The sequence below is a fragment of the Arachis hypogaea genome, chromosome 4, assembly GCF_003086295.3.
Source record: "Arachis hypogaea cultivar Tifrunner chromosome 4, arahy.Tifrunner.gnm2.J5K5, whole genome shotgun sequence".
NCBI classification, from domain to species: domain Eukaryota; kingdom Viridiplantae; phylum Streptophyta; class Magnoliopsida; order Fabales; family Fabaceae; genus Arachis; species Arachis hypogaea.
In genome coordinates, this window is record NC_092039.1 from 17982804 (window position 1) to 17996492 (window position 13689).

General features: G+C 39.4%; 2 protein-coding genes across 2 annotated transcripts; one reads left to right on the plus strand and one right to left on the minus strand.

Annotated features, from left to right (window-relative positions):
- Positions 1-38: 38 nt before the first annotated feature.
- On the minus strand, positions 39-652 carry LOC140184065 (UDP-glucuronic acid decarboxylase 2-like; the record flags this gene model as incomplete). The annotated part of the gene is made up of 1 exon (XM_072234347.1): positions 39-652. A coding segment is annotated over one exon (573 nt), but the record flags the coding sequence as incomplete, so codon positions are not given.
- Positions 653-4612: 3960 nt separating this feature from the next.
- LOC112794712 (uncharacterized) lies at positions 4613-9181 on the plus strand. The gene has a single exon (XM_025836694.1). It carries the CDS (start codon positions 4613-4615, stop codon positions 9179-9181), a length of 4569 nt encoding a protein of 1522 aa, XP_025692479.1.
- Positions 9182-13689: the final 4508 nt, after the last annotated feature.

Consider the following 13689-nt stretch of genomic DNA (forward strand, 5'->3'; position numbering starts at 1 on the left):
AATATATGTGAATATTTCTGATGTGTATGTGATGTTAAAGGTCATGCATGATGAGACAATAATAAGAATAATAATTGGGTTATGATTTGAGGAAGGATATGATAGTCTTGACAGGATTATACTTGTAATGAACAGGTGAAGCAGGACAAGCCAAGTGATAGATCTGATCAACCTCCAAAAGTATTGGCTCAACGACGTCGTGTCGTATCAGCTCAAAATTAGGGTTCCTAAGGTGATGCAGCACGTTCTCCTTTCTACCCGTGAACATGTTATCGATCACAATCACGCTGTCTCCTCTCTCAATCAAACGGTCCACCAGGTGGCTCCCGACGAATCCAGCCCCTCCGGTCACCACTATCCTCTTCCTCCGCCCTTTGACGCCGCCGGGAACGCGAACCGCGTCGGGTTTGGAAGTTGTCTTCGTTGCGTAGCTGGAATCTTCTAGAAGGACGCGGCGTGTCGGGAGCGTGGCGGAGGGCTCGGAGGAGTCGGCGACAATCGGGAAGGTGTGGAAGAAGAGTGCGGAGATGGCGATGCCGACGAGGAGGAAGGGGATGCGGTTGCGGAAGGCGCGAGAATTGGTGCTCCGGGCTGGGGAGGGTGCGGTGGGTCGGTGGTGGGCTTGCGGGCTCGGCTTTGGGCTCTGTGGATAAGTTCAGAGGCGGGAGAAGAGCTCATGCTGAGATAATAGTGTTAATTAATTCTAATTCTAATTAATTAAAACGGGTTTGTTATAGTTATTACTTAGTTACTTGTAATATAAGAAAAGGGATAATTGAGAATGTGAATGTGTTGGTGAGTGAATGAATGCATGGGTGGGAAATGGAGAGTGAGGGGTGTGTGTGGTGTTTGTGTTGGTGGAATTGTGATGCATGAAATTTGGCTTCATAATCGCTCTTCATCGTTTCATCAACCATTCATTACCATTGTTGTGGTGATCATCGAGGAACCACTCTCATGCATGCATATAATGATACAAGATTGAGACACAAACCACGTGTATGCATTCTCCATTATTAACTAAAACAGTTCAACTAGGTGTCGCGTCATGCTCTTTTCAATATTTAATTTGTTCATTGTAAGACGGGTTATTAATTAATTATTATTTAAGAGTATATATATAGAAGCATAATATTACTTGAAAAGGAAAAATATAAAAAAATCCAATCAAAATTGGTCTTGAGTGGACCAAACCCAAAAATCTTAAATTTTTATTTATTTATTTAGGTTCAAGTACTACTATAAATGTAATGATTAATCTATAGCTAACTTATAAGTATTTTCAATTTTGACGGAGTTGGCTCGAAATTTAAAAATATTTTTTTATGTTTAAAATTAAACTATTAACATTTGGTTGAAAAAAATATGAGTCTTTTTTTTTCTTTTTGCTTAATTATCTCTCTTTAATTCATTTGACTTAAAATGATTAAATATATTTTTTTTGTTTTTTTATACTTTTTAATTTGATAAATTAATAATTAATTTTTTATGAATTAAAATTTTATTTAAAAATTTATTGTTGGCCAATAAATTGTTAAATGCATAAAGTAAAATCTAAAGCTTCTAATATTTACTTAAATAAACTAGTGAGCTGATCATTAAATCAATCCAATCCGATTTGATTAAATATAAAGTGTATAGTTAAAAGAATTATAAATAATTCTTAAAAATTTTAAGATAAAAATATTATATTCCCATATTTAATTTAAAATTTAAAAAATTATTCCTAAATAAGTTTGATTCTAAAAAATTAAAATACTATCATTTTAATTTTCACCTTCTTCCATTTTTATAGAGTACATTCACCCATAAAAAAGATTAGCTTGCTCCATGACACACACAAATCGAATAATGATTAAATATATTGTTGTTACTAGGATGATGCAAAAGTAATTAAGCGCGAAATTAACATGGCCCAATAAGATCCTTGAAGAGGAAATCCTACCTGGACCCAAACCAGAATCCACCACCTCTAGCTCAGAAGTTAGAATAAACCCTTCTACTAGGTGGGCTTTCTCTCTCTGATAAAGTTGTTATAAAAGGATTTGGTTTTTCTAAAATTTAAATTTTTTTAGAGAATAAAATATAATTTTTTATTTTTAAATAATTTTTTTATATTTATTTTTAGCTTCATCTATAAAATAAATTATGAAAGATCTCATTTATTCTCTAAAGTAAAATTTAAAATTAGAGAATCTAAATCCGTTATAAAATATGGATGTGAAGGTTTCTTGTGGCGAATTGGGGATAGAGATAGACTATAGAGGGTTGGAAAAGAGTTGCTGGGTTTGGTTTAGGCCTTCAGGCCCTGCATGGCTACATTCAATGCTCTCTTCCTTTTTTTTTTCTTTTGATGGAATCATAGCACCTCTGGTCCGCTTATTATTTTTCCCATGTACAAAAACCATGTGAAAATCTGACCCAAAAAAAAAAATCATGTGAAAAGAGATGTGATTTATACTGTTGTGGATGTAATCCTTTTCTATCACAATCAAGTTAACCTTGAAATTTAACTGCACTGTAACATTTATACAACTCTCAATTGGAGAGCTTCTCTTCTCTCATTAGGAGAGTCTTCGGTGAACTTTTGGTTCATCTCCAACAGGGAGCCTTCTTCTCTTAACACACATAGTCATATCCTCACAAACATAGCCGAAAACCTGAAATAGACAATCATCCTATTCAGAGTTCACAACATGAACAGCATTGAAGGAAAAGTCATCAAGCTCAACAAACCTGGTGAGTTAGGATACAAGAGGGACTGCCTAAACATAGTAGGGAAGGTAATAAGTGACAAGGAGATAAATATCAAAGCGTACAAAAATGCGCTACTAGGAATGTGGGGAAACCCGCAAGAAGTGGCAGTCACTGATATTGGATCAAAGAAGCTGTTATTCAGCTTTAAGGAAAGGAAGAAAGGGTTGCAGATTATGCAGAACGGCCCTTGGAATGTCAAGGGAAATATGGTCAACCTCAGATTATGGAGGGAGGGAGAATATGTGTTTGAAGTGGATCACGATTTCATGGAATTCTGGATCCAAGTGCATGGTATCCCACATGACCTCATAGAAAAGGAGACAGGCATTGTTATTGGAGAGATGCTAGGGGTTCTGGCCGAGGTAGAAGATCCAAAAGTCGATGGTGTTCTTAGGAGATCATACTTGAGGATAAGGGTTAGCATCAACATTACCAAAGCCTTACCAACAGGTTTCTGGCTAGACAGAGAGAAAATACCACCACTGTGGGTCTTCTTCAAGTATGAAAGGCTACCAGATAGCTACTGTTTCAATTGTGGTATATTGGGGCATGAGAAAAAATACTGCAAAAATCCAACAGCAATGGCCTGTTGGGATCCATCCAAGAAGAAGTATTCTCCAGGTTTGGGAGTATTCCAAGTTAGACCAGGATCAAACAGGAGAGAAGGAACTTCAAAACAGCAGGAAGAAAATGATACAGAGGACGATCAGGCGCGTGAGCGAAGGAACCCCAGACAGGAGAGTGATGAGCAAAGCTCGGAAGAAAGCAGGATAAGGTCTGAGCAGGCTCAGCAGCGGAAAATCAGGGAAGAAAGCGTATGGGAGAACCAAATTGGGTTAGAGAAAGAAATGGCAGAGGTAGAAGAGCAGGTAGAGGAAGCTCAGAAAATCCCAGAATTTCGGGATGACAGAGATATACTGGGTGACCTAGGAGCAGCGATGAAATTTAAAAACCTTATTATGGACATAAGAGAAAGAAAGTTGGAATGGGCCAGCAACACAAAGGCCCACAAAGGATCCAAGGGGGAGGAGGCACAGAAGACAAGTGGAAATGGACTGAGGATGGATATCAGGCCCATCCAATACATAAATCCTCTACAAGCAGGGAATATTGAAGGGAGTGGGCTGAACAAAGTTCCAACAGAAGAAATAGAGGTGAATAGCTTCAAAACGGAAAACTGGAAAATGGGCCAGGAGGATATAAGAGAAAAAGAAACCATGGGCCAGGAACTAAAAAGGCTTATGTTGGCAAGGAAGAAAGATGAGCAGGTGAGTATAGTAAGAATGGACAGCAGAAGAAACCAGGAAGTGGGGAGAAGAGGTATGCAAGACAATGAACTGAGCAAGCCACCCAAGGAGACAAAGAACAGAGAGCTGGATCTGGTAAGTCAACATGGTAGCGTGGGTGAAAATGTATATTTTGTGGAATTAGCAAGTAATGAAGATGAAGACAAAGCAGCAGAGAAACAAGCTGAGTGGGAAGCAAATTTAGCCAAGAAATTGGAAGTGAATTTGACCTTGAAAAGGAAAAGAGACAACAGCCAAGTGCCGATGCTTACATACAATGATAGCAAGGAGGAACAAGAGGACAAGGAGCACAAGAAAATGAAGAATGTCTACACAGCTGTGGAAATTGGGGATTTAGAGTTAGCTATACATGTGCCCAGGCAGAGTAGGGGAATACATATGGCTGAGGAGGCGGGCCTTAACATGCCCCAACCTCAACCATGAGTATTATAAGTTGGAATTGTCGGGGAATAGCGGCTACCCCGACAATTTCTGAGTTGTATGAGATATGTAAAAAAGTAAAGCCGCTAGTAGTGTTTTTAATGGAAACTAGGGCTAGTAAGGAAAAAATGGATAGGATTAGAAGAAAGCTTAATTTTGAATATATGTTTTGTGTGGAACCCCGGGGCTTGTCCGGTGGTCTAAGTCTGATATGGAAATCTAATATAAATATTAATATTTATGAGTGGTGTGATAATTACATTAAAGCAAATATTAATATTAACCATGATTTGAATTGGCAGGGTATTTTTGTGTACGGGAATCCAGTGTTTCAAAAGCGAAGGAAGCTATGGCAGGAGCTTACGGTAAGCAACATGGATAAGGAAGTACCTCAAGCTTACTTGGGGGACTTCAATGACATTTTATACCAAGATGAGAAGGTAGGCATTCATCCACAACCTAGAATTTATTTAGAAACTTTCAGAAGGTTCGTAGCTGATAATGGGTTAATAGATATTGATCTTAAAGGCAGTAAGTACACATGGTTTAGCAATCCAAGGAATAATATCATCACTAGGGAAAGACTAGATAGAGTATTAGTAAATTGGAAGTGGTTGCAATTACATCAGAATGTCATATTGAGAGCATCTCCAGCTGTTACTTCGGATCATTGTGCTTTAATTTTGGATACACAGCAACGAGTCCGGATAAAAAAGGACTTCAGGTTCGAGGCTTACTGGACAGAACATGAGGAATGTAAAGAGGTGATCAAAAGGAGCTGGCAAAGGGAAGAAGGTGGTCGAAACTGTTGGAATCAATTTACAAAAAAGAGGAACAGATGCATCAGGGAGTTAGTAGAATGGAGCAAGAGAAAGTTCAAAAGAGCATATAAAGAAATAGAAAGGAAGAAAACAGAGCTACATCAAATACAGGAGGCGAGTATGACAGAAGAGGAGCAAAAAAAGGATAGAGAATTAAGGAAGCAAATAGCGGAGCTCTGGAAACAAGAAGAGAAGTATTGGGGGCAAAGATCTAGGCTGAAATGGTTAAAGTGGGGAGATAAAAATACAGCCTTCTTTCATGCGACAACTATTCAGAGAAGACTTAGGAACAGAATTGAGAAATTAAAGGATGAGACAGGACAGTGGATACAAGGGAAAACAAATATCATGAGATTGGTAGAAAGGCATTTCACCAAGCTGTTTACGTCAGAAGAAAATAGGAACCTGGAGGAGTGTGTATCAAATATTCCTAGGAGAATCACGAGAGAAATGAATGAGGAGTTAATGGCAAACATCAATGATGAGGAAATAAAGGAAGCGGTGTTTAGCATGGGAGGCTTAAAAGCTCCAGGCCCCGATGGACTAAATGGTTTATTTTTTCAACAACATTGGGAGATTTTGAGCAAAGAAGTGTGTGACGTGGTCAAACAGATTTTTAGGGAAGGCAGCTTACCGGAGGACTTGGGAGAAACGACTATTGTCTTGATTCCTAAGACAAACCAACCGGAAAGCCTGAATCAGCTCAGACCCATAAGCTGTTGCAACTTCATGTACAAGATAGTGACGAGAATCTTGGTGGGGAGGTTAAGAAGAGTATTAGATGCCATTATATCTCCAGTCCAATGTGCCTTTGTAAAAGGAAGACTTATACAGGATAATATAGTTATTGTGCAGGAAGCTTTTCATAAGTTAAACAAAAAAGGAAATCAGGATAGCAATGACATAGCCATCAAATTAGACATGAACAAGGCATATGACAGGCTGGAATGGAATTTTATACAAAGGGTAATGGAAAAGTTTGGTTTTAACAGAGAATGGGTCCGATTGATTATGAGTTGTGTGAAAAGCGCGAGCTATAGATTTAAAATAAATGGCAAGCATTCGACTAAGATCATTCCAAAGAGAGGCCTCAGACAGGGAGATCCGCTATCGCCCTATTTATTTATTTTGGCTGCTGAATGTTTTACAGTTCTAATGGATAAGGCGAGGGAGGAAAATCTTATATCCGGAATTAGACTTGCTCCAACAGCACCGGTTATTACCCACTTGCTTTTTGCTGATGATTGTATTATTTTTGCAGGGGCACAAGAAGAGGAGATCTATCAAATTATTCAAATTATAAATAAATATACAGAGGCATCAGGACAGAGAATTAACACTGACAAATCAGGGTTGATATTTGGAAGGCAGGTATCAATACAGAGGAGGGTGAATATTGAGGAAATCACGGGAATGGCATCATGGGAGGATCCGGGAAGATACCTAGGGCTACCAGCAAGATGGGGAAGATCCAAGAATAAGGCTTTGGAGTGGATACAGGAGAAGATGTTGGATAAGATGCAAGGATGGAAAGAGAAGCTTTTAAATCAAGCAGTAAAGGAGATCTTGATAAAAGCGGTAATACAGGCGATCCCAGTCTATGCTATGAATATCATTAAATTCCCTAAATCATTTTGCAAAAGAATTGAAGCAGCAGTGGCCAGATTTTGGTGGAAAAGCAATGGCAAGGAAAGAAGCATTCACTGGCAGAGTTGGGTAAAATTGACAAGGAGCAAAAATAGCGGAGGGCTGGGATTCAAGGATTTAGAATGCCAAAATATAGCACAACTGGCAAAACAAGCTTGGAGGATGTTAAAAGAGGAAGATGCTATTTGGGTTCGGATCCTAAAGGCCATCTATTACCCGAATTGCAGCCTATGGGAGGCGAGAGAAGGAAGGAGTGCTTCATGGATATGGAGGAGCTTGCTAGAAGGAAGGGATTTCCTTAGAAGGAAAGGAAGTTGGAGTATAGGGAATGGTACGGAGGTTGATATTTGGGAAGACAATTGGGTAGCAGGGATAGGAAAATTGAGAAGAGATGGAGCAGGAGATACTAGAAAAGTCAGTGAGCTGATTATAGACGGGGAGGGTTGGGACAGGAGAAAGATTCATGATTTATTCCAGGGAAGCGTGGCAGAACTAATAACTAAGACTCCTATTAGCTTGATCAATAAGAAGGATCACTTTGTTTGGAAGTACAGAATGGATGGACAGTACACTGTGAGAACCGGTTATCATGTTGCTAAGGAGGAGAAGGATTTGAAGGAGGAGGGAAGATTCTGCAAGCCATCAACCAGTCAAGACTGGAGGGAGGTTTGGAAAGTTATTTGGAAACTACAGGTGCCTCAAAAGGTCAGAATGTTCCTATGGAAGGCAGTACATAGAATTTTGCCAGTAAACAAGAATCTGCATCAGAAGAGAATTACAGTGGCGCCCACATGCAGCATATGCCAGAGAGAGGAGGAGACAATTGAACATGCGCTACTTTTGTGCCCATGGACTAGAGCAGTGTGGTTCGGATCTAATATTCAAATCGTTCCTACGGCCTATAATGTAAGATCTTTTGGAGAATGGATATTGGACAAAATCAGAAGAATAAAGGCAGAAACAGGAACTGAACAAGAGAAAATTTTAAGCAATCTAGGGTGTCTTTCTTGGTGTATTTGGAAAGCAAGAAACCAGTATATATTTCAGCATATAAAAATCAACCCACAAAAGGTAATCATCCAATCAGAATTATTAACATCAGAATATCAGAGAGCAACTCAGGAGTCCAGTAGAGCAAACATTCCAGATACAAACAGAGGCGGAGTGAGAAAGAGAATTACCTGGAGACCGCCGCCAAAGAATAGATTGAAAGTGAATACGGATGCAGCTTTCCATAGGGGCACAAGTACAGCAGCTCTAGCAGCGGTAGTAAGGGACTGGCAAGGAAAAGTCATCACTGGGATAACAGCAACATTCAAGACAACATCACCATTAACAGCGGAAGCTCAGGCATATAGAGAAGCACTCATACTCATCAAGAACATTCAGATTCCAAATTGCTTAATCGAAACTGATTGCTTACCGCTAGTTCAGGCAATCAAGGCAAGAACGCCCATAGTTGAAGCAGATGCAATCATTCGAGACATTCTCCAATTGCTGGAAGAGGCTCCAGATGTTGGAGCTACCTGGACTCCAAGGGATGGCAACAAACTAGCTCACCAACTGGCAGCGATGGCAGCGGAGAATAATCTCGGGAGACAGTGGACAATGAACCCACCTATTCAAGTGAGGAATATAATCAGATCAGAAGCAACTCTCGCAACAATTCAGCATCACCAAAATAGACAAATTCAAGGTATACAGGATCTAGCCAACAATGATGCTGCGTCAACCACCCACCAGCAAATGCAAATGGAAGAAACGTTACCTGGAGGGTTAGAAACGGAAACCCGGGACAAGCCATCAGAGATAACCAGGGAACAGCATCACACCAAACCATTGCACCTACTAACGAGGGACAGCCACGAGTCAATCTCCAATAGAGCAAGCATAGATCGAGGAGGAGGCGTTGTCGCTCAGGCAGAGAAACACAGTGCGGTGAGCCAGATAGGAGGAAGCGATGATCATTTCGAGGCTTCAACGGTGGTTGCAAGACAGATCCGAGTGAGTCGAAAGGAAGGAGGTGCAGCGCCTGAAACGGGTTCTGGAAGGAAGATAGGGGACGAACATCAGGGAGTGTGGAGCAGCAACAGGTCAATTCAGCATAAAACACAAACAAATTCAATCCTCATAGGCATCGGGAGAGGAGGAGCTCCGATTCATCAACATGCATCATCGTTACCTCGCGGTGAAGGAGGGAGAAGTCCAGGCAGAGGCTTCGAGGGTTAGGGAGCTTCAGGGTCAGGCGCGGGGCTGGGTGGGTTGCGGGTTGCGGGTCTCTTAGTTTCTGGTGCTTGGGCCGGGTTGTTTGGCCGGCCCAAGGCCACGTCCAAAAAAAAAAAAATACTGTTGTGGATGTAATAAATCGATATCTCTGATTTTTTTTTATATTGTTTAACTTTTTTAACAAACGGTCACAAATCGAATCGTCTTATTTATATTTTTAAAAATTAAAAAAATTTTAATATTAAAATTAGACCATTTAATTTTTGTTTTTAAAAATAAAAAAATTTAAAAATACATACAAATCAAATCCTCTAATTTTGTAGTGTATTTTCTCTTTTCAAATAAATCAAACAATCTAATTTGATTAATATCAATTTAAAAAAAGTGCAGTATAAAAAAAACACCAAAACATTCAATAACAATGTACTATATATTTAATTAATATAAAAAAATAGCCTCTCTATAGTCACCACTCTTTGTAGCCTTTCAAAAAGTTTAATTATTCTATTGATTCTTATAGTTTTACCAAATTAGTAATTAAATCTCTACATTTTTTACTTTTAATTAGATTCCTCCACTAATTTTAATTTTGTAACGAGATCTTTTCTAATGTAAAAAATATTAGAATTAACTGAATATTTCTCTTCAAATAAAAAATATCCATAATTAAAAACCTAATTAGATCATCGACCACATTTTTTAGAAGAAATATTCCGTTAATTTTAACATTTTTGACATAAAAAAATCTAATTACAAAATTAAAAGTAATATAAGAACCTAATCAAAAAAGAGTAAAAGACAAATAGGTCCCTAACCTTTTAAAACGCGGACATTTTCGTCCCTCAAGATTGGAAAATACATTTTGATCCCCCACATTTTAAAACGGTCGACAATTATACCCTTCCGTCTATTTTGGGCCAAAAACGGAAACGGAGCCAGCTGACATGGAGGGGCAGTGAATGACGTGGTCGTTACACTTGCTGAGGTGGATTGGGAGGAAATCTTAGTGGACAAATTCGTCCCTTAAGTGCCAAACGACGCCGTTTCCACCAGTGAGCCCTATTTCATCCAAATGCAAGGGGGGACGTCATGGCTGCTGCTTGTGCGATCGTCCATGATGAGTGAGGGGGGTTCTTCATGCACAAGAGCTGGACGGGAATCTTCAGGCGCTGTTGCAAGAGGTTGTGATTGAGATGGGGTTGAGCCGAAGTGCTTCTGCGGCGTTTATGCCATTCTTTACAAGTCAAGAACAGCATCTAATCCCAATAGGATATTTCTCGGGTGTCCATTCTTCAAGGTGAGCGATTATTTTGATAGTAGTTAGATGAGAGTGTTCTGTGTCTAATTATAGCGTTATCTGAAAAATTGCTCTAGGTTAAAGAATGGCGTTGCCAGTACTTTGTCTGGCTTGATGAACACCTGAAAAAAATTAGGGCCACGGAGTCTGAAGCATTGGGTGCTGTGGATGATGTTGGAGGTGTAGACGTTGAAGATCATGTGGTGCGAAGTCAGGAATTGGAAAAAAAAATTCAACTGGTGTGAAGTCAGGAACTGGAGAAAAAAATGAAAGAGTTGGAGAGGAAACTGTTATGTATGGAGAAGGAGAAAAAAATGAGTATGTGGCATATTACTTTGATTAGTGTAGTTTTTGTTGTTGTTGTATGTTTTTTAAAGTGGTGAGGATGATGAATTGATGTACAATGTTGATGATGTAATGAAAATTGCCATTGTTGGCTATTCAATGAAAATTGCCATTGTTGAACAAGAAAAAAATTTACTGTGAATCAGCTATTATATAAGCTAGTAATTCTGCATAGATTATGATCAAAATATAAACAACAATGTATCTGTCTTAATCCAAAACATAACAGCATAGGTTTGCCACAAAATAACAAAACATATGGTTGGCATATAAACAAGTTTGCCAAACTACGATAAGTAGACAGTGTTGTTTAATTCATACTAAAGACTAGGACAAAAAACATAAATTCATTCAGTAGTGTTCAGTTTTTCTGATTGTTGGATCCAGGAGTTGGGATGAAATTCATTCCTATGACCTCACTGCCAGTGACTTTCAAGGTCTCCTCTGATGTAGCGACACTGGCACTGGTGCTTTCAGTCTGGGTTGTATCTGGGAGTGGAGTTGGTGGTGGATTTAAAGGTGGATTTGCACTTGCTCGGGGCCTTCTGATTGTCTGCTTGGGTCTGAATGTAGAAGTAGCAACTGGGGTTTTGGGTTGCCCCATTCTTGGCAGCTGGGATGGAGGCCTGAATGGAGGTTGGACTGGAGCAGATGGTGTTGTTGCTGCAGCATTCTGGCTGATAACATAATTCTGCAAAAGTAATCGAATTATTCAGTTGTTCAAATGCATGGACAAGAGTAAAGTGATTGGCATTATGAGTGTATTATTTAGGGGTTGGGGGGAGGCTTACTGGAGACTTCTCTTGCACAGCACTATTCTCAGCCAAACTTTCAGTTTGTGTCTGGCTTTGATCCTATGCAACATAGATCCAGCAACGAAACAACATGGACAAATTAGTCCTTAAAAAAAGTTATAATGACATCGTAACCACTGACAAAATTTAAAATGTACAGATCGATCCTAAAGCATAGCAGGGATACCTCTGGTTGAGGGGCTGATTGTGAAAGGGGCAGCAGCACCAAGGGTTGTGTGTTTGCATCAGTTTTCTTAGCTTTTTTTTTTTTTGGTTTCCAGTTTGGGTTGCTTGGTGCTCCCTTACAAGTCTTATAGTTATGGCCTTTCTCATTGCAATTGCTGCATGTCACTTGAAAGCTTCTCTTAAACTTGTCACCCTGAACTTGAGCTTCAGCAGGATCCTTGTTGCGATTGTGTACTTTAGGCCTCCCAATAGGTTGCTTGATGGGTGGTGGAGCAGCCCTCAACTGGTCAGTGGTTACCCAATATGTCTTGTGAATAGATTCCATACATAACCAGGGATGCACATAATCATCTACCTGGTCATGCCTGTTTCTAATTGCAGCAATACCGTGAATGCATGGCATGCTTGAATCAAAATCACATATCATATTACCTAGCATTATATTAGATCAGCCCTAAAATCATTCAGAACTTATTACCTACCACTATATTAGATCAGCCCTAAAGAAAATCATTCAGAACATATTACCCCACTATATTAGATCAGCCTTAAAGAAAATCATTCAAAATTAAAGATATACCGGTCAGTTGCCAAACATTGCATGAACAAGTGTGTTTGATCAAATCCACATCTACTTTGGTCTGCTTTCTTCTAACTTGAAATATTTTTTGTTCGTTATCTCCCACCAACTCGGCAATCCACCTGCTGCTGGATTTTATCCGCCTCTGCAACCTTTTCTCCTGAACGGGTGCAAGCTTTCCACTATGGTGCTCTAACAGCCTAATATGCTTGGTCATTCTCCGCATTAGGTAGCACATAATTTCCTCACACATAGTCAAAACTAGCTTCATTCTGTACTTAATCACTTTTGCATTAAATACCTCGCACATGTTGTTAGTTAGGTTATCCACCTTGGGGCCATGACTGAAGAAAGCCTTAACCCAAGTGGCTGGTTCAAACCTCATCAGATACTCCCATGCCGCCTTATTCACCCCCTTCAGCTTCTCCATGGTCTCTTTGAACTCTGGTTCAGTGGTGCACCTAGCACAGTCCCATACTATGTCTCTAATGTGCATATATTTGAACTTATTTATAAAATTTTTTCGCATGTGCATGACACAGTTCCGATGATGTGCTCTCGGCATTACCTCCTTTAAGGCTGGTAGCAGACCCTGCCAACACATAATATTGCATACACATATATGCAGCAGTTTAAATTACATTTACTAATATGGAATAACTTCAATTGCAGACACATATATGCAGTATTCAAAATTCATTCACTACTATGCAGTAATATCCATTGCAAACACATATATGCACTAAATTCCATTTTAAACACATACATGCAGTGGTTTAATATGCTACACTAATATGCAGAAATTTAATTTCTAACACATACATGCATTATATTAATATCCTACACTAATATGCAGTAACTTAACATGCTAAACTAATATGCAGTAATTTAGAAGTCTAACCTTTTGTTGGTCAGACATAAAGTTCCAACCAAATTGATGTGCATCACCCAGATCTTCCTGAAGCAAGGTGAGGAACTATTTCCGTGATTCCTTCGTCTCTGATCTTGCAACTCCATATGCCACTACGTAGAATTGGTTATTCGCATCCTGTGCCACTGCTGATAGTAGTTGGCCTCCATGGTATGTCTTCAAAAATGCTCCATCTAGATGTATGAAAGGCCTACACCCAGCCTTAAAGCCTTGCTTACAACCCTCAAAGCAGCTATATGTTTTGTCAAAGACAGGTAGGGATTGAGGGATTGGTATCACATCTACTCTTGCAGTCGAGCCCGGATTGCTCTTAATGATCTCCATGCCATAGTCCCTAAGCTTCCCATATTGTTCCTTTTCATTTCCCATAATCCTCTC

Coding starts and splice junctions, on each gene's coding strand:
- LOC112794712 (XM_025836694.1), top strand. CDS start 4,613: ATGGATAGGATTAGAAGAAAGCTTAATTTTGAATATATGTTTTGTGTG.